At 42.3% G+C, this 21,486-nt stretch overlaps 1 protein-coding gene across 1 annotated transcript; it reads left to right on the top strand.

Annotated features, from left to right (window-relative positions):
- The first annotated feature begins 2,782 nt into the window (after positions 1–2,782).
- On the top strand, positions 2,783–20,891 carry LOC118401302 (heat shock factor-binding protein 1-like). The gene is made up of 4 exons (XM_035798689.1): positions 2,783–3,098; positions 4,179–4,245; positions 4,651–4,777; positions 20,574–20,891. The coding sequence occupies exons 1-3, from the start codon at positions 3,054–3,056 to the stop codon at positions 4,773–4,775; spliced, it is 237 nt and encodes a 78-aa protein (XP_035654582.1). The 5' UTR covers positions 2,783–3,053; the 3' UTR covers positions 4,776–4,777; positions 20,574–20,891.
- The last annotated feature ends 595 nt before the right edge of the window (positions 20,892–21,486 follow it).

The raw sequence follows: 21,486 nt of genomic DNA, 5'->3' as shown, positions 1-21,486 counted from the left end.
TGCTCTGCCTGACCAGGAGGCAGAGACCATCGTCGACGCCCTGACAGCGGGGATGTTCAGCAGGTTTGGAGCTGCAGAGTCCATCCACAGCGACCAAGGCAGAAACTTTGAGTCCCGTGTGTTCGCCACCATGTGTGAGAGGCTGGGTATGCACAAGACCCGCACTACTCCTCTCCATCCTCAAAGTGATGGCCTTGTGGAGCGCTTCAACAAAACGCTTGGACAGCAGCTGGCCATCGTCTCTTCCAAACACCAGCGTGACTGGGACAAGCACCTGCCTATGGTCCTCATGGCATGCCGCTCCGCTGTCCAAGACTCCACTTCCTGCACGCCTGCCCTCCTCATGCTGGGGAGAGAGATCCGCACCCCTGCGGAGATGGCGTTTGGTCGGCCCCTGGATAGCCCTCATGTTCCTCCGGAGCCGGAGTATGCCCGGAGACTCCAGGACCGCCTGGAGACAGCCCACACCTTCGCCAGAGAGCAGCTAGTGAATGCAGGTGTGAGGCAGAAAAGGAACTATGACGTGCACACCCGGGGAAGGCACTTTGTGGCTGGGGAGCTGGTCTGGGTCTACAGCCCCCTAAGGAAAAAAGGCAGATGCCCCAAGTTGGACAGTCACTGGGTGGGACCCTGCAGTGTCCTGGAGAGGGTAGGGGAGGTTGTGTACCGGGTGCAGCTTCCTCCCAGGGGGAGAAAGGTGGCACTGCACCGGGACAGGTTAGCCCCATACAGAGGGGCCTCTTCTCCCCAAACCCCAGGAACCCCCACAATTCCCCTCTCTGGCAATGACATTCTCCAGGCACCCACCCTCAGGTGCCGCAGAAAAGGCTCCAGACATCCCACTCCCCCTGTCTCCCCCCCTGTGTCACCGTGTGGTTCCCCAGAGCCACGGACTGTATTACCCGTTCCCGCTTCCTTGTCACCCATATCCCTGCCTTCATCCCCTGGGTCCCAGAGGGGCACTCTGCGACCATCTCGGCCACGCAGGCAAAGGAGACCTCCGGGTTGCTTCAGAGACTTTGTTTGTTCCCTCGGGGACGAGGGACTTTGTGGTGGGGGGGCTGTGTAGCGACCCGCACAGACAGCTGTGTGTTATGTGTTAGGCTAGGAGGTGGTTGTGTTGTACTGACCAGTACCCGGTGTTCGCGGGGTCCGACCTGTCAATCAACCTGCTATCTGCCAATCACGGGAATGCCTGGAATGTTCTGATGCCGGGCATCCTGGTGGTTGGCGGAGTGGCGTGGAGGGGGGTTGGGCAGGGGGGGTGGAGCATTGGAAGTTAAGACCAGGTTCAGCCTTTGTTCTCTCTCTCTCTTACGTCTGGGTTTCACAAGAGAAGGTCACGATTGGCTTGTGGGTTATGTGTCATCTATTTGGCGTGTGCTACGGCCCAAACAGTAGCCTGTGTAAAGTTGGTGTAATAAACCGTCAATTCGTAAACTCAAGCCTCTGTCTGGACAATTGTTCATTTATGATCTAGTCAGGTCATTACAGTATGTTTAAACATATGAATAGACAGTAATGTAATTGATCATGTTGGAAAGGGGAGTAATTGTGCTTTACAATGGTATTGACATTACAGTTGATCTGGAAGTAGTACGTTTTTGGGGCGCTAAAATAAGGGCAATTGTAAGTAGGGATGACCATGGATGTTCTCTTGGTAAGTGTGTGAATTGGACTATTTTTTTGTCATTTTAAACATTCAAAATGTAACGAGTACTTTTGGGTGGCAGGGGAAATGTATGGAGTTGTAAGTACTTTACACCACTGTCTAGGGAGACTATGACTTCCAGGAGTGTCCAAATTAAAACTATTAGGGGGAAAAAAACTCTGATTTGTTAATAACTACACCGTAATGTGACAATAACAACGACACCATATTTGATAAACTAATCATCATGCATGTCATGCGGTGATTCCCATATATTGTTCCCCCATAGCCAATAGTAGTTGCACTGGTCGAAGAGTAGATAGATCTCGTCTATGAATAAATTGGAGCGCGTTCTTGGGGAGTAGTCAATGAATTTTCGCGTAAATGGAAGAGGTAAATTCAAATCACCCGTGGGAACACCGCAACCGCAATATAAGTACATTTTTTTCTCACTTTCCAGGATGTTGTTCAGGATATTCGAAGACCATTGTAGTGTATATAGATCCCTCTGCCTGTCCCAGGGTTTACCAAACTCGGTGCACGTTTTGATTTTTGCCCTAGAGCTACACAGCTGATTCAAATAATCAACTAATCATCAAACAAGGTTTGGGCAAAAACCAAAAAGTGCACCCCTTGGGCTCCTGAGGCTGTCGGTGCGCACGCTGCATTTTTTTTGTTTCCAATACTCTAGTATTCTTTGTTACATTTTTATTTAACCGTTTTACACGTTTATTACCCTGTCTATTTACAGTTTTGCCTACTCTATCGCCCCGGGAATATGTTCTCAATGACAGTTTCTGACAGGTGGTTAGTCCATGTAACGTAAACTCGTACATCGCCTTATAGTCCTTCTGCCTCTGATCTGGCAGACACACTAAAGACATGCTTAATTTGTAAATGATGTCTGAGTGTGCCCATGACTAGCCGTAATGGAAATCGTTTTTACATTTACTTTTATAAAATCAAATTATTTTAGAATTTTACTCAAGTAGTATTTCACTGGGTGACTTTCACTTTTTATATTTAATATATCTTTACTTTTACTCAAGTATGACAATTGGGTACCTTTTCCACCACTGTCCATAGGCAAATTTGTTGCCTCCCACAATGTATCAATGCTTTGTATAGGGTCGGGTTTACGAGACTATGAAAACCGCGGGATTAAAATAATCGAATTTCGCCAAATCGAGGTTTTGCATACCAAAAACTAAACGTTCCACATTCCGTTGGGTTCCAGCTTCAGTGTTCTCGCGATACGTGTTTTGCAAAAACAGCTGACTGACATATCTGGATTTACGTGGTAGAGCTAGGGATCCTGTATTTATTTTTGCCCAAGGTAGCTAATTTAGCTAGAGTTCATTTTACACCACTTCATAACACGCGTGTCGTGCAGAGGGAAAACATGGCAGACACTGATCCAAAGTCAGTTCAGGACCTTACCAATGTGGTGAGTATATAACATTGAAGCTAGCTAAATTAGCTAGCCAGCCACGATTCACCCAGGCCTGGTGAATGGATATGTTTCGATTTACATTAGCCGATCATTTCAATAGCCTATGTAACTAACTAGCTAGCTAAGAGATATGATCCTTCGAAATGACTGTAAAAGTAGAGTATCAAACTCTAGAACGGTAAGAAAATATCATGGCTCCAATTGCTGTAGTGCCAAAGATGTTGTTTATAACTAACCCAAGATAGACCACAGTCTTTAGGCAGAACACGCAAAGAGGTGGGCAGACCCAAGCACGATTTAGCGAGATCCTATTGGCGCGTTCTAGCACATATTTGCATACGTTATTGGGGAACGAATACCATGTGAAGTGCGCGTTGGCAATAATTACGTTCGCTCTTGCACGCTTACTAAACACCGCATTTTTTTTTTTGGCGAAGGGTAAAGTCTACAAAACATAATCTATTCTATTCGTAACATATTGTAGGTGGTAACAAATCTGTATTGAGATCAAATGTTTAATTGATGATACAATGTGCAAATTTCGGCCAAAATCCATCTCGCGCCATCTTCTCCCATTGCTGGCCACTAAGTTCCCTCTCATCACCATATTTGGTGGGGTGGAAATGCCAACCGGATGTTTCAGATGTATACGTCCAGGGAAACATCTGGCTCATTGTTCTCTCTGTGGTAGTGCTGTAGCTACATCTCCCATAATCTAGGCATCACTGATTGAAAAAGGAACAGCTTCTCTTTTTATCCATGATCATGCTCTGTATAGCTTGCTTATATAAATAAACAAACATGATATAAAAACGGCCAATGGTTTGAATCCTGCTCAATTAAAATTTACAAAATTATTCTGAATTGACCAAAATTATTCTGAATTGACCACAAACCATCTTTGCTGTATTTTTTTTCTCTACTTTCTCCCACCCACCAATTTCTTTATTTCTAACCTCCAGTTTGCCTTTTGGATTTTCATAAATTTCTTGCAAGATGGGTCACATTTGGTTATTGAACACAATAGATCATATCAGCCTGTGTAATGATACACCTGTTACTGCTCTCTAAAAGGTCCAGACGCTGCTGCAACAGATGCAGGATAAATTCCAGACCATGTCAGACCAGATCATCGGAAGAAATATCCTCAACATTTTTAGGTAACTTGGTATCTTTCAAGTCGTTATGCATCTTTTATAAATGGGGTGTCATACGGTCACACCCCCATTAGTTCATTTCCAAACATAATGGTCTTTGGTCCATTTTGATGTTTATTTTACATGAGCTAATTTGTCAAAGATTTTTAGTAGCCCTTTATATTACTGCACAGAAAGAAGCAGTAATAAAATAATTATAGTATAATAGTGCATAGGAATACATTAGATATGTCTTACCAGTTGGAGTCAGAATCTTGGCTGGGGAGTGTCTGTTAGTGATCATCATTAATGTTATAATGGAGAGGTATTCCAGCCAGTACATCCCATCCGTCAGCTTAATCCACAAGTCCATTTTGGGCTAGCCCATTGTCTTCCTTAACCATGTTCACTTGATGAGATGAGCACCCGCATCGATGACCTGGAGAAGAACATTGCTGACCTCATGACCCAGGCAGGCGTGGAGGAGATCGAGGGGGTCAAGGAACCACAAGTCAAAGAAGGACAAGGGTCATGAAGGTAATCTAACGGCACTTTACTAAATGTTTTCTATTTCTGTATGATACTCATCGGTCCCCGGTTCAAATGTTTAAGATACGAGTGCGTCGGTCTGCGGACCCCAAAAAGATCAAAATGAGGCATGCATTGGTCAGGAAATCTATTCAAATTTTACGAATGGCTGGTTCACTAAAAACATTCTCATATTACTTTCTACCCAATCTTTTGTGACAAATTATGTGTCCTCTCCTTCACTGTCAAACTAAGCATGTAACTGTGTTGACAGTCATTGATCTACAAGTAATTTTACATGCCGAACAACCCCAGGCAATATCAGTAGCAGTGTGCGCAGCTTCACGTGTTGACCAACGAGGTAGGCCCCTTATCTTGCACATCTGTGCCTTCAGAGTAAAAACATTTGTTTTAAAGCTTGTGCAATATTTGGCTTTATTAGTTGAGTGACAACCAATGTAATTGCTAGGTTATTGCAATGCTTCTACACCTGCATTGCTTGCTGTTTGGGGTTTTAGGCTGGGTTTCTGTACAGGACTTTGAGATATCAGCTGATGTACTAAGGGCTATATAAATAAATTTGATTTGATTTTCAGCAAACTTAACATGTGTAAATATTTGTATGAACATAACAAGAGTCAATAACTGAGACATAAACTGAACAAGTTACACAGACGTGACTAACAGAAATTGAATAATGTGTCCCTGAACAAAGGGGGGGGGGGTCAAAATCAAAAGTAACAGTCCGTATCTGGTGTGGCCACCAGCTGCATTAAGTACTGCAGTGCATTTCCTCCTCATGGACTGCACCAGACTTGCCAGTTCTTGCTGTGAGATGTTATCCCACTCTTCCACCAAGGCACCTGTAAGTTCCCGGACATTTTTTGGGGGGGAATGGCCCTAGCCCTCATCGTCCGGTCCAACAGGTCCCAGACGTGCTCAATGGGATTGAGATCCGGGTTCTTCGTTGGCCATGGCAGAACATGCACAAAACAAGCAGTATGGCTGGTGGCATTGTCATGCTGGAGGGTCATATCAGGATGAGCCTGCAGGAAGGGTACCACATGAGGGAGGAGGATGTCTTCCCTGTTAACATACAGCATTGAGATTGCCTGCAATGACAACAAGCTCAGTCCGTTGATGCTGTGACACACCGCCCCAGACCATGACGGACCCTCCGCCTCCAAATCGATCCCGCTCCAGAGTACAGGCCTCAGTGTAACGCTCATTCCTTCAACGAAAAACGTGAATCCGACCATCACCTCTGGTGAGACAAAACCGGTGATGTCTGGTGAGGACCTGCCTTTCAACATGCCTACAAGCTCTCAGTCCAGCCTCTCTCAGCCTATTGCGGACAGTCTGAGCACTGATGGAGGGATTGTGCGTTCCTGGTGTAACTCGGGCAGTTGTTGTTGCCATCCTGTACCTGGCCCGCAGGTGTTATGTTTGGATGTACCGATCCTGTGCAGGTGTCTTTACACATGGTCTGCCACTGTGAGGACGATCAGCTGTCCGTCATTTCTCCCTGTAGCGCTGTCTTAGGCGTCTCACAGTACGGACATTGTCATTCATTGCCCTGGCCACATTTGCAGTCCTCACGCCTCCTTGCAGCATGCCTAAGGCACGTTTACGCAGATGAGCAGGGACACTGGGGATCTTTCTTTTGGTGTTTTTCAGAGACAGCCTCTTTAGTGTCCTAAGTTTTCATAACTGTGACCTTAATTGCCTACCGTCTGTAAAATGTGAGTGTCTTAACGACCGTTCCACAGGTACATGTTTATGGTTCATTGAAAAAGCATGGGAAACAGTGTTTAACGTTTTTTGGATTTTTCCGAATTATCTTTGAAAGGCAGGGTCCTGAAAAAGGGACATATCTTATTTTTGTGAGTCTATTTTTACTTTTATTTTTTCAATGTAGCTGTTATCAATTACTTACAACCGGCAAGAACTTTTGACCATCAGGTCGGAAGTTACTTACCTCAATTCCGGCTTCGACTTTGACTCATCTGCCCTTTCTGTAATTCCGACCCAATTCCTACCCAAGAGGAAATGCAGACGTTAGAGGCAAGAGAGGGGGATCCTAGTGAGATTAAAGTAAAGGGAGAACCCGCCACCTCTTCCCTCCATTCTACTGGCCAATGTGGATGAGGGAGAGGTTGTTGTTCCGGTCCCACACTGCCACGTCTACCTTTCTACCAAAAGGACTCTTGAAATTGCAATATTTTCTGCTTTTCTGAAACATGGCTCTCGGACAAGATACCTGCCATTGCTATCCAACTTGATGGATTCTCCATTCACCCAGTGGAGTTGGGGAAATCAAGGGGGGAGGGGTTTGCCTCTTCATCAACAACAACTGGTGTGCTGACTCAAAGCCTATGGAAGTATCAACCCCATTGGTTACCAGTCTTGGAATACCTCATGGTCAAATGCCGACCCTTTTACCTCCCGAAGGAGTTTTCAGCTGTTATCGTGACCGTTGTATACAGTTCACCTCAGAACAAGAAAAATAACAAGCTGACACTTATCTTCTTGGCGCGCCCATCCCGTTAGCGGGATAATTTTCACCAGCAACTGCTGAATAGCATAGCTCTACAGTCAAATAATATTACTAAAAATATTAATGTTCATGAAATCACAAGTGCAATATTGCAGCTTAGCCTTTTGTTAATCCACCTGTCGTCTCAGATTTTGAAATTATGCTTTACAGTGAAAGCAATCCATGCGTTTGTAAGTTTATCGATAGCACAGCAAAACATTATGTACACTAAGCATTAAGTAGCTTGGTCACGAAAATCAGAAAAGCAATCAAATTAATCATTTACCTTTGATCTTTGGATGTTTTCACTCACAAGACTCCCAGTCAGACAACAAATGTTCCTTTTGTTCCATAAAGATTATACTCAAAATACCTCCGTTTGTCGCGTTATGTTCAGAAATCCTTAGGAAAGAGCGGTCACGACAATGCAAACGTATATTCCAAATAATATCCATAATGTCCACAGAAACATGTCAAACGTTTTTTATAATCAATCCTCAGGTTGTTTTTAAAATATTTATTTGATAATATATCAACCGGGTGTGTAGGATTTTCAATAACACTGGGAGAAACAATGGCCACTTTACTCTGTAGCGCAAAACTCACTCTGAGAGCCCCCACCTATCCACTTACGCAATGTGATCTTTCACGCTCATTTTTCAAAATAAAAGCCTGAAACTGTCTAAAGACGGTTGACACCTTAGAGAAGCCATAGAAAAGGAATCTGGTTGATATCCCTTTAAATGGAGGATAGGCATGCATAGGAACAGAGGTTTCAAAATAAGAGTCACTTCCTGATTGGATTTTCCTCAGGTTTTCGCCTGCAATATCAGTTCTGTTATACTCACAGACAATATTTTTACAGTTTTGGAAACTTTAGAGGGTTTTCTATCCTAATCTGACAACTATATGCATATTCTAGTTTTTGGGGTTGAGAAATAGGCTGTTTCAAATGGGTAAGTTTTTTTTTGTGTGCCAAAAACTAAAATACTGCCCCCTACAAGCAAAAGGTTAAACTGTACAAGTCTATAACCAAGCTGAAAAATGTACATCGAGACGCTGCTTTTCTGGTTGCCAGCTATTTTTATTCCATGTCATTAGGACACGTGATGCCTAACTTCCATCAACACGTCTCCCTCGCCAGTAGGGGTGATAAATCCTAGACCACTGTTATTCTAGTCACAAGCAAGTATACAAGGCCCTACCTCGTCCTCCATTGAGCAAATCAGATCATGACTCCGTACTCCTGCTTCCCGTTGACAAGCAGAAGCTTAAACAGGAATTACCTGTGACTCGCTCTGTTGAGAAATGGTATCCATAATCAGAGTTTATGCTACAGGACTGCTTTGCTAGCGTTGATTGGAATATGTTTCGTGACTCCGCTGATAACATCGAGTTAACCACCTCAGTCATCGGCTTCATTAGGAAACGCATTGGTGACATTGTCCCCACAGTCATCAAACAAGCAAAAGGGCAATATAGGAATGAAGTGGAATCATATTACACGCCGCATGTGGCAGGAGCTACAATCCATTACGGATTACAAAGGAAGACCCGTCCGGGATCTGCCCAACAATGTGAGGGTAACCACCGACCCAGAAAATTGGGTGATCTAGCTCTCTGATGCCGATGTGAGTAAAGTTTAAATCAGGTCAAGGCCACAGGGTCCGATTAGTATTCCAGGGCGCGTTCTCACAGCATATGCAGAACAGCTGGCAGGTACACTACATGACCAAAAGTATGCTGACACCTGCTTGTCGAACATCTCATTCCAAAATCATGGTCATTAATATGGAGTCGCCGCCCTTCTTGCTGCTAGAACAGCCTCCACCCCTCTGGGACGGATTTCCACTAGATGCTGGAATGGCTTTCCACTAGATGCTGGAACATGCTTTGGGGACTTCCTTCCATTCAGCCATGAGCATTAGTGAGGTCAGGAACTAATGTTGGGTGATTAGGTCTGGCTTGCAGTTGGAGTTCCAATTCATCCCAAAGGTGTTGGATGGAGTTGAGGTCAGGGCTCTGTGCAGGCCAGTAAAGTTCTTCCACACCCATCTCAAATAATTTTGCACGCCCAATTTTTCAGTTTTATTTTTTTTTTAAGTTAGAAAAATCCAATAAATGTTGTTCCACTTCATGATTGTGTCCAACTTGTTGTTGATTCTTCACAAAAAAATACACTTTTATATCTTTATGTTTGAAGCCTGAAATGTGGCAAAAGGTCGCAAAGTTCAAGGGGGCCGAATACTTTTGCAAGGCACTGTATATAAAGTACCAGTCAAAGGTTTGGACACACCTACTCATTCCAGGGTTTCTTTATTTTTACTATTTTCTAGATTGTAGAATAATGGTGAAAACGTCAACACTATGAAGTAACACATGGAATCATGTAGTAACCAAAAAAGTGTTAAACAAATCAAAATATATTTTAGATTGTTCAAAGTAGCCAGCGTGTCACACTCTTGGCATTCTCTCAACCAGCTTCACCTGGAATGCTTTTCCAACAGTCTTGAAGGAGTTCTCACATATGCTGAGCACTTGTTGGCTGCTTTTACTTCACTCTGCAGTCCAACTCATCTAAATGTGGTTAAGGTCAGACGATTGTGAAGGCCAGGTAATCTCATGCATCACTCCATCACTCTCCTTCTTGGTCAAATAGCCCTTACACAGTCTGGAGGTATGTTGGGTCATTGTCCTGTTGAAAAACAAATAGAGCAATAGTGGCTGCCAATGACGGGAACGAATTGCAATAATCACTGAAGCTGGAGACTTATATCTCCCTCTAACTTTAAGCATCAGCTGTCAGAGCAGCTTACCTATCACTGTACACAGCCAATCTGTAAATATCACACCCAACTACCTCATCCCCATATTGTTATTTATCTTCTTGCTCTTTTACACCCCAGTATCTCTACTTGCACATCATCATCTGCACATCCTATCACTCCAGTGTTAATGCTAAATTATAATTATTTAGCCTCTATGGCATATTTATTGCCTTGCCTCCCTACTCTTTTACATTTGCACACACTGTACATTCTATTGTGTTATTGACTGTACGTTTATTTATGTGTAACTCTGTTGTCGTGTCTTTGGCTATGCCGGATTAAGTGATATGATATGATATGCTATTCTATAAAATAATTTCTCTGTAATTAATATTACCTGATTAAGCTAATCAGGTTAATGTAATTGACTAGAAAGTTGGGGCACCACAAAATAATGTTTATAGAGCTGTTATCTTCCGAATACACTCTTAAAGACCTGGTAATCTTTTACATCAATAGCAGTCAATATTTAATCGTCACTTTATTCAGTCTCATCTGTAAATTGTAAATTCTTGGTTATCTTCACGAACCCTGGCTAACAAGTTGAATCAGCAATACAACATTTGGTTTAATTATTTATTTACTAAATACCTAAATAATCACACTGAATTACATCTACACAGAATGGATCATACATTGCTTACAAATGTCATAAAGAAAACGTCCCAGGTGGACGGAACAGATACGACAGCTGGTTACACCAAGAGACGGGGTTGGGTTTGAGTGAAAGAGCGGGAAGACTGAGTAACAAAGGGACAAGCTATGCTTTCGTAAATACAGAATCTTATGCATTCTAAATAACCACCCATTTGAAAAAGGAAAATGCAATAAATATTTAGTCTGCGCTGCGCTTCGGTAGATTGGTCGTAGATGGTAGGCCGGGTTGTCCTTTGAAGAATGTCTGGAGGTAGAACGATACTTTGTAGTATCGTTGTGTTTGTTAGACTGGATACATCGTCCGTCCTTTCCTAGCCCACGTTTACAGTGACTGCTGCTAATGCAACGGTTAGGAGGTATCACTTCTGGAGTGAATAAGAGTTCAAAGTTCAAATATAAGTTGCCATACTTTTTAGCTCATGCTATATTCTGGCTGGTATAGTCGAAATTCATCCTTTCGGCGTGTAGGTCGTCACCTTCACATTGAAATTCGATGCCAATTGGGTTAGGTTCTTGCTGATGTTGGCTTAGTTCTGTAGGTGGTCTCTGTCCTTTCAATGTGGGGACTGCCAGTCCGCACGTCCTTGGAACAGGAGGTTACATTTTCGGCAAGGGGATTAATTTAGGTTTGAGAGAGAGGGTCGTGTTTCATAGTTTACAACCACTGTCTGTTCACATGGGCAGAGTTTACTCTATTACAAACCGTTCTCTCATTAAGAAGCTAAATTACATTTAATCTTTTCACAAATAGTTTCATATTTAAACATTTAAAATTGCACAACAATTCCATGTGAATCTGATAACTACACTGCTCAAAAAAAGGGAACACTGAAATAACACATCCTAGATCTGAATGAATGAAATATTCTTATTAAATACTTTTTTCTTTACGTAGTTGAATGTGCTGACAACAAAATCACACAAAAATGATCAATAGAAATCAAATGTATCAACCCATGGAGGTCTGGATTTCGAGTCACACTCAAAATTAAAGTGGAAAACCACACTACAGGCAGATGTAATGTCCTTAAAACAAGTCAATGAGGCTCAGTATTGTGTGTGGCCTCCAAGTGCTTGTATGACCTCCCTACAACGCCTGGGCATGCTCCTGATGGGATGGCGGATGGTCTCCTGAGGGATCTCCTCCCAGACCTGGACTAAAGCATCTGCCAACTGCTGGACAGTGTGGTGTAAAGTGGCGTTGGTGGATGGAGCGAGACATGATGTCCCAGATGTGCTCAATTGGATTCAGGTCTGGGGAACGGGTGGGCCAGTCCATAGCATTAATGCCTTCCTCTTGCAGGAACTGCTGACACACTCCAGCCACATGAGGTCTAGCATTGTCTTGCATTAGGAGGAACCCAGGGCCAACCGCACCAGCATATGGGCTCACAAGGGGTCTGAGGATCTCATCTCGGTACCTAATGGCAGTCAGGCTACCTCTGGCGGGCACATGGAGGGCTGTGCAGCCCCCCAAAGAAATGCCACCCCACACCATGACTGACCCACCGCCAAACCGGTCATGCTGGAGGATGTTGCAGGCAGCAGAACGTTCTCCACGGCGTCTCCAGACTCTGTCACGTCTGTCACATGTGCTCAGTGTGAACCTGCTTTCATCTGTGAAGAGCACAGGGTGCCAGTGGCGAATTTGCCAATCTTGGTGTTCTCTGGCAAATGCCAAACGTCCTGCACGGTGTTGGGCTGTAAGCACAACCCCCACCTGTGGACGTCGGGCCCTCATCCCACCCTCATGGAGTCTGTTTCTGACCGTTTGAGCAGACACATGCACATTTGTGGCCTGCTGGAGGTCATTTTGCAGGGCTCTGGCAGTGCTCCTCCTGCTCCTCCTTGCACAAAGGCGGAGGTAGCGGTCCTGCTGCTGGGTTGTTGCCCTCCTACGGCCTCCTCCACGTCTCTTCCACGTCTCCTGATGTACTGGCCTGTCTCCTGGTAGCGCCTCCATGCTCTGGACACTACGCTGACAGACACAGCAAAACTTCTTGTCACAGCTCGCATTGATGTACCATCCTGGATGAGCTGCACTACCTGAGCCACTTGTGTGGGTTGTAGACTCCGTCTCATGCTACCACTAGAGTGAAAGCACCTATAGGATGACAAACTATCATCAGTAATCATGTCTCAGACACCAACTGAACTGACATCATATTCATTAAGTCCCAACGCATATTTTCAACTGGTTGGATTACCAGAATATGGTTCGTTTCCCATCTTTATGGGGGTCATAAACCTCCCCCTCAGGCCAACGTCATGACACTGTGTTGTTGTTTTTGTCGCTTTGCTTTATCTTGGCCAGGATGCAGTTGTAAATGAGAACTTGTTCTCAACTGGCCTCCCTGGTTAAATAAAGGTGAAATAAAACATTTAAAAAATGATCGTCCCAATAAGCGCAAACCAGATGGGATGGTGTATTGCCATTCTGGTTAAGTGTGCCTTGAATTCTAAAAGATAATCACAGACCGTGTCACCAGCAAAGCAACCCTACACCATCACACCTCCTCCTCCATGCTTCACAGTGGGAACCACACATGCAGAGATCATCCATTCACCTACTCTGCATCTCACAAAGACACAGCAGTTGGAACCAAAAATCTCACATTTGGACTCATCAGACCAAAAGGACAGATTTCCACCGTTTTAATGTCCATTGCTCGTGTGTCTTGGTCCAAGCAAATCTCTTATTGGTGTCCTTTAGTAGTGGTTTCTTAGTAGCAATTTGACCATGAAGGCCTGATGAAGGCCTGAAGTCTCCTCTGAACAGTTGATGTTTAGATGTGTCTTTTACTTGAACTCTATGAAGCATATATTAGGGCTGAAATTTCTGATGCTGATGGCTCATTTTATTTTGGTATTTTATTAGGATCCCCATTAGCTGTTGCAAAAGCAGCAGCTACTCTTCCTGGGTCCACACAAAACATGACATAATACAGAACATTAATAGACCAGAACAGCTTAACTTCTTAAGGTATAGGGGACGCTTGCGTCCCACTTGGCCAAAAGCCAGGGAAAATGCAGCGCGGGAAATTCAAATAAATTATATAAAAATCAAATTTTTATTAAATCACACATGTAAGATACTAAATTAAAGCTACACTAGTTGTGAATCCAGCCAACATGTCAGATTTTTAAAAGGCTTTTCGGCGAAAGCATAGGAAGCTATTATCTGATGATAGCACAACCGTAAACAAAAAGTAGCATATTTCAACCCTGGAGGCGCTACACAAGACGCAGAAATAAAATATAAAACACGCCTTACCTTTGAGGAGCTTCTTTTGTTGGCACTCCAATATATCCCATAAACATCACAATTGGTCCTTTTGTTCGATTAATTCCGTCCATATACAGTGGGGCAAAAAAGTATTTAGTCAGCCACCAAAGTTCTCCCACTTAAAAATATGAGGCCTGTAATTTCATCATAGGTACACTTCAACTGTGACAGACAAAATGAGAAATAAAATCCAGAAAATCCCATTGTAGGATTCTTTTAGGAATTTATTTGCAAATTATGGTGGGAAAAAAGTATTTGGTCACCTACAAACAAGCAAGATTTCTGGCTCTCACAGACCTTCTTCTTTAAGAGGCTCCTCTGTCCTCCACTCTCCACATTTAGCTTCCTTTAGTAGAGGTTGTCTGAGGTCAGTAGGTAGTATATGGGGAGGGATTAAAATGCATAGATACAGTGGGGCAAAAAAAGTATTTAGTCAGCCACCAATTGTGCAAGTTCTCCCACTTAAAAAGATGCCAGTACATGTCCAGGCCCGTCTGAAGTTTACTACAGAGCATTTGGATGATCCAGAAGAAGATTGGGAGAATGTCAGATGAAACCAAAATGTAACTTTTTGGTAAAAGCTCAACTCGTCGTGTTTGGAGGACAAAGAATGCTGAGTTGCATCCAAAGAACACCATACCTACTGTGACGCATGGGGGTGGAAACATCATGCTTTGGGCCTGTTTTTCTGCAAAGGGACCAGGACAACTGATCCGTGTAAAGGAAAGAATGAATGGGGCCATGTATTGTGAGATTTTGAGTGAAAACCTCCTTCCGTCAGCAAGGGCATTGAAGATGAAACGTGGCTGGGTCTTTCAGCATGACAATGATCCCAAACACACCGCCCGGGCAATGAAGGAGTGGCTTCATAAGAAGCATTTCAAGGTCCTGGAGTGGCCTAGCCAGTCTCCAGATCTCAACCCCATAGAACATCTTTGGAGGGAGTTGAAAGTCTGTGTTGCCCTGCAACAGCCCCAAAACATTACTGCTCTAGAGGAGGTCTGCATGGATCTGCGTTTGATCCAGAAAAAAACAGCTTCCAATTTGCGCAACATCACTACAAAATATCTCAAAAGTTGCCTGTAAACTTTGCCAAAACATTTCAATCTACTTTTGTAATACAACTTTAGGTATTTTTAAACGTTAATAATCGATCAAATTGAAGACTGGTCTATCTGTGTTCAGTACAGGAAGACAACAAGCCAACTCTACTTTTCAAGTCTTGCGCAACTCTCGGCAGTGTTACCCATTTCCTAGATGGCCATACTTTTTCATTGCACAAAGGAATAGCCTCAACCAAATTCCAAAGACTGGTGACATCCAGTGGAAGCGGTAGGAACTCAAAACAAGTGCCTAAGAAATACCATTTCCCAATGAGAACTCACTGAACAGAGACCTCCAAAAATAAAATTCTGAACGGTTAGTCCTCGGGGTTTTGCCTGCTACATAAGTTCTGTTATACTCACAGACGTGATTCAAACAGTTTTAGAAAGTTCAGAGTTTTCTATCCAAATCTACTAATAATATGCATATCTTATATTCTTGGCATGAGTAGCAGGAAGTTGAAATTGGGCACGCTATTTATCCAAAAGTGAAAATGATGTCCCCTATACCTTAAGGAAAGAACTACATGCATTTTTTTTAAAGGCACGCGTAGTCTACATATCAATCCAAACATACATGATACATACATACTGTAACGGCGTTCTTCGTTTGTTGAAAGAGAGTCGGACCGAAATGCAGCGTGGTGGTTACTCATGTCTTTAATAAATGAAGAGCGATGCATGAAATAACTTATACAAAAGCAAAACAACAAACGGAACGTGAAAACCTAATTACAGCCTATCTGGTGAAACTACACAGAGACAGGAACATTCACCCACCAAATACAAAGCAAAACCCGGGCTACCTAAATACGGTTCCCAATCAGAGACAACGAGAATCACCTGACTCTGATTGAGAACCGCCTCAGGCAGCCAAGCCCATACAACACCCCTACTCAGCCGCAATCCCAATAACCACAAAATCCCAATACGAAATACAACAAAACAAACCCATGTCACACCCTAGCCTGACCAAACAATCAACGAAAACACAAAACACTAAGACCAAGGCGTGACACATACTAGGTAAAATAGGGGTGAGACGTTGTGCCATGAGGTGTTGTTTTAACCAGGTTGGCTGTTTATTTGTGCAATTTGAGATGGAAGTGAATTCCACAACACAATGTTTCTTATAAACAGAAGTGATGCAGTCACTCTCTTCGACTCTTAGCCATGACAGACTGGCATGCATAGTATTTATATCAGCCCTCCTGATTACAATGAAGAGCATGACGTGCCGCTCTGTTCTGGACCAGCTGCAGCTTAACTAGGTCTTTCCTTGAAGCACTCGACCACACGACTGGACAATAATAATGATTAGACAAAACTAGAGCCAGCAGAACTTTGCTTTTTGGAGTGTTGTGTCAAATCAGCATCACTTTATTACAGACAGAACTCTACCCGTCTTCACAACCATTGAATCTATATGTTTTGACCATGACAGTTTACATTCTAAGGTAATGCCTTATTAGGAAGTGAAATATGACCCCATAGGCAATGAGTTGAAAAACGACCAACCTCAGATTTCCCACTTCCTGGTTGGATTGTTTCTCAGGTTTTTGCCTGCCATATGAGTTCTGTTATACTCAAGACATCATTCAAACAGTTTTAGAAACTTCAGAGTGTTTTCTATCCAAATCTACTAATAATATGCATATATTAGCAACTGGGCCTGAGTAGCAGGCAGTTTACTCTGGGCACCTTATTCATCCAAGCCACTCAATACTGCCCCCCAGTCCCAAAGAAGTTAAAGAACACCCTTTGAGTTCTATTAGATTACAATATTGTGGATTCAGAGCTGAGGTTAAAGCCATAACACCATTTTTTTTTCAACAACCGGTTATGGTCAATAATATCAAAGGCTGCACTGAAATCAAGCAGTACAGCTCCCACAATCTTCCTATTATACATTTATTTCAAACAATCATCAGTCATTTGTGTCAGTGCTGTACATGTTGAGTGCCCTTCACTATAAGCATGCTGAACGTCTGTTAATTTGTTTACAGAGAAATAGCATTGTATTTGGTCAAACACCATTTTTTTCTAACAGTTTGCTAAGAGCTGGCAACAAGCTGATATGTCTGCTGTTAGAACCAGTGAATGCCGCTTTACCACTCTTGGGTAGCGGAATTATTTTGGCTTCCCTCCAGGTCTGAAGACGAACACTTTCCTCTGGGCTCAGATTAAATATATGACAGATGGGAGTGGCTATAGAGTCAGCTACCATCCTCAGTAGCTTTCCATGTAAGTTGTCAATGCCAGGAGGTTTGTCATTATTGATCGATTACAATTTTCCCACCTCTCCCACTCTAACTTTACATAATTCAAACTTGCAATGCTTTTCTTTCATTTAGTTTTTTTTATGCATGAATACGATGGATTACTGTTTGTTGTTGGCATTTCCTGCCTAAGTTGCCCATTTTGCCAATTAATTAACCGTACAAATAATTGACAACATGAAATGGTTTTGTGATAATAAGATGGCGTTGAATGCCTTTCTGCCCATAATTTCATTTAAAGTACATGTTTTTTCCGTCATTCTTTATATAATTGATTTTGCTTTCATAATACAGTTTCTTCTTTTTTGTTGTTGAGTTTAGTCACAATTTCAGCCAGTCAAATGTGCAGCCAGACTTAGTAGCCACTCCTTTTTCCCATCTCTTTCAACCATACCGTTTTTCAATTCCTCATCAATCCATGGAGCCTTAACAGTTCTAAAGGTCAGTTTCTTAACAGGTGAACGTTTATCAATAATTGGAAGAAGCAATTTTATAAATTAAGTGCAGTGTCTGGATGCTCCTCATTAATCACATCAGACCAACAAATATTTTTAACATCATCCACATAAGTCGCAGCAAATTATTTTGTATGAGCTCTTATGCCCAGCTGTTGGAACTTTGGCTTTCCTGGAAATTGTGGTCACTGCATCAATGGGTATGGATACAGCTTTAGAACAAACTTCTACAGTATTAGTAAAAATGTGATCCATACATGTGGATGATCTTGTTCCTGTAGAGTTTGTAAATATTTTTTATTTAACCTTTAGTTAACTAGGCTTGTCAGTTAAGAACAAATTGTTATTAACAATGACTGCCTACCCCGGCCAAACCCTTAACAATTGTGCGCCGCCCTATGGGACTCCCAATCACAGCCTGTTGTGATACAGCATGGAATCGAACCAGGGTCTGTAATAACGCATCTAGCACTCGATGCAGTGCTTTAGACCGATGCGCCACTCGGGAGCCCCAATAGGTAGGTTGATTTAATAACCTGAACCAGATTACAGGCACTGGTTACGGTAAGAAGCTTCCTCTTGAGCAGACAGCTTGATGAAAACCAGTCAATATTCAGGTCCCCAAGAAAGTAGACCTTTCTGTTTACATCACGTACACTATCAAGCATGTCACACATATTATTTAGATACTGACTGTTTGAACTTGGTGACCTCTAGCAACACCCCCAAATAAGGCTTTAGATGTGCCAAGTGAACCTGCAACCACAACACTTCAATAACACTTGACATAAGATCTTCTCTAAACATTACAGGGGTATGGCTCTGTGTATAGATACAGCAAAACCTCCCCCAAAAGCATTTCTGTGTTCTATAGATGTTATATCCTTGTATTGCTACTGCTGAATTATCTAAGTGAGTCTCAGCAATTGATAATATATGTATGTTAGCAAGTTATTGATTTCATGAACCTTATTTCTAACGCTACATATATTAATATGAGCTATTTTCAGTCCTTTCCTGGGTATCTTATCAGAGATAGACATAATGTGGAAAAGAGCAAACTAAGCAAGAGAAAAATATATACATTTTATCAGTCCATTTAATCAATTGGTGTGTGTGTTTGAGGTGGGGTTGACGCTATTAACCCATAGGCTTGGCTGTCATCCCCTCCAGGCTTCTGGGAGGGAGGGTGGACAATGAGCCTGTAAGCAGAGCAGCTACCTTGTCCTTGAACCTCAGGAACTTTACCACTGGGCCGGTGGTGAGATTTCCAGTCCCGTGCGTGCGCTTCACCTCAATCTTCCAGTGGTCCATTTTAGTAGTTGAATCCACCAGTATTTGGACAAAACACCTGAAGCTATTTTCTTGTTGTAACAACTGCTTGTAGAACTCTTTGTTAATTTAAAAGATCCTTCATGTGTGATAGACACCACTGTCCTCAGTCTATGTCAACGTAGGTTACGCTGTTACTCCTCCTAGTTCCAGGAAGAGTATTTGTCCTCGGCAGCAGAGGTAACTCTGGGTCTTCCTTTCCTGTGGCAGTCCTCATGAGAGCCAGCTTCATCATAGCGCTTGATAGTTTTTGCGACTGCACTTGAAGAAACTTTCAAAGTTATTGTAATTTTCCATATTGACTGACCTTCATTTCTTTAAAATAATGATCGACTGTCATTTCTCTTTTCTTATTTGAGCTGTTCTTGCCATTATATGGACTTTTACCAAATAGGCCTATCTTCTGTATACCACCCCTACCTTGTCACAACACAACTGATTGGCTCAAATGCATTAAGGAAAGTTTTATCAAGGCACACCTGTTAATTGAAATGCATTCCAGGTGACTACCTCATGAAGCTGGTTGAGAGAATGCCAAGAATGTGCAAAGCTGTCATCAAGGTGGCTACTTTGAAGAATCTCAACTATATTTAGATTTGTTTAACACTTTCTGGGGGTTACTACATGATTCCATATGTGTTATTTCATAGTTTGATGTCTTCACTGTTATTCTACAATGTAGGAAATATTTTAAATAAAGAAACCCTTGCACGAGTAGGTGTGTCCAACATTATTTAAAAATAAGCTTTTTGTGCACATGGAACATTTCTGGGATCATTTATTTTTTTATTTCAGCTCGTGAAACATGGGACCAACACTTTACACGTTGCATTTATATGTTTTGTTCAATGCAGAGACTTATTGTATCGTTTTGAACGTGAAAGATTCACATTCCTAGTACTCACCTTCTGGCACTCATCCCTGTATCCAAGTTGGTAGTAGTCCTGCATATACAAACATTTCAGGTGAAAGAAGTTATAATTTAAGCTGCATAAATAACCTCACTGGTGAACGAACATCTTTGACAAATCCCATTCAGAAAGCGTCACATGGCTAGCATTCACATCCTTTCTCAAATTATAGTTTATGGCCTACCTTTTTGATGCCACGTACCAATTTGAAGTTTAAATAACTTTAGTTGTCCATCAATGACACATTTGATCAAAATTAATAATTCAGATATTTTTTTACTTGAATTGATGGAAAGTTCTCTGTAGGTCTATAGGTAGATTATGATTGCAGTTAGAAACCGTAAACAATTCCATCAGGAAAAGTTAATGTCTCCCGAAGTGCATGCTAAACCAACTATAAAACACATTTCAATTACAGGTTGCCAGACGACAAGCTGTCAAGGACTTTCTTCAGGAGCAGCATACTCTTCCACTATAACCATGAACTATTTTGATTTAGTGTGTTGTGAAATGCTTTTTTATATTGACTATTGTAATAAAAGTAACAGTTCTAATGTAGTGACTTGAAGATGTGTTATTTGTAAATGAGTATTTCTCTCAGAACTTTTCAGCCCTGTTAGTAATGGTTAATTGAAGTATACAGTAGAAGCCAGTGATATTAGCAGCACTGTGCCAAGTGGAATGCATTCAAAATTCAACAGATTTTCTTCTATTAAAGTTATTTAATACAAACAAATCTTAGTCTCATTCTTAGACAAACATCAATCAACATATTGGTTTTACTTGGAAGTTGCTTTGTTTTAAAATCAGCCTAAATGCCCTGAACCTACCCTATGGGGCTCTTGTAGATCTGCCTCCTTTAGTGTGTGTATCAGGATAGTGTTGCCCGAGAGCCCTCAAACTCAACTCTGGACCTCAAAGCCATTTCCACTGAGGTTTTTCATTGTTCCCCTCTAATCAGGGACTAATTTAGACCTGGGACACCAGGTGTGTGCAAATAATGATTAGATAGAAGGGAAAAGCAACAGGCTCCAGGCCTCGTAGGAGTTGAATAACCCTGCCCTTGAGGAGCTCTTGACTGAAGAACTCAGCTACAACAGAGGCGGCCAGCACAATCAGACCCTAACACCATGTCCCACCTGATATCTCACTACATCCACATGGGGATGTTGGCCTACTCTATAATTGGGATGATAATAATAATTTTCCTAGGACTCCTTATTCAGATGCTTATAAAAGGATGCATAAAATGACATGTTCACCATACTTTCTATAAGATCATCTTGGTTTACCATATAACGATGGTAAAAAAAAATAAAAAAAACATTTAA

This window comes from Oncorhynchus keta, chromosome 22, assembly GCF_023373465.1.
Source record: "Oncorhynchus keta strain PuntledgeMale-10-30-2019 chromosome 22, Oket_V2, whole genome shotgun sequence".
Classification (NCBI taxonomy): Eukaryota; Metazoa; Chordata; class Actinopteri; order Salmoniformes; family Salmonidae; genus Oncorhynchus; species Oncorhynchus keta.
The sequence above is the reverse complement of the archived record's forward strand: the minus strand, read 5'-3'. Positions and strand labels throughout refer to the sequence as shown.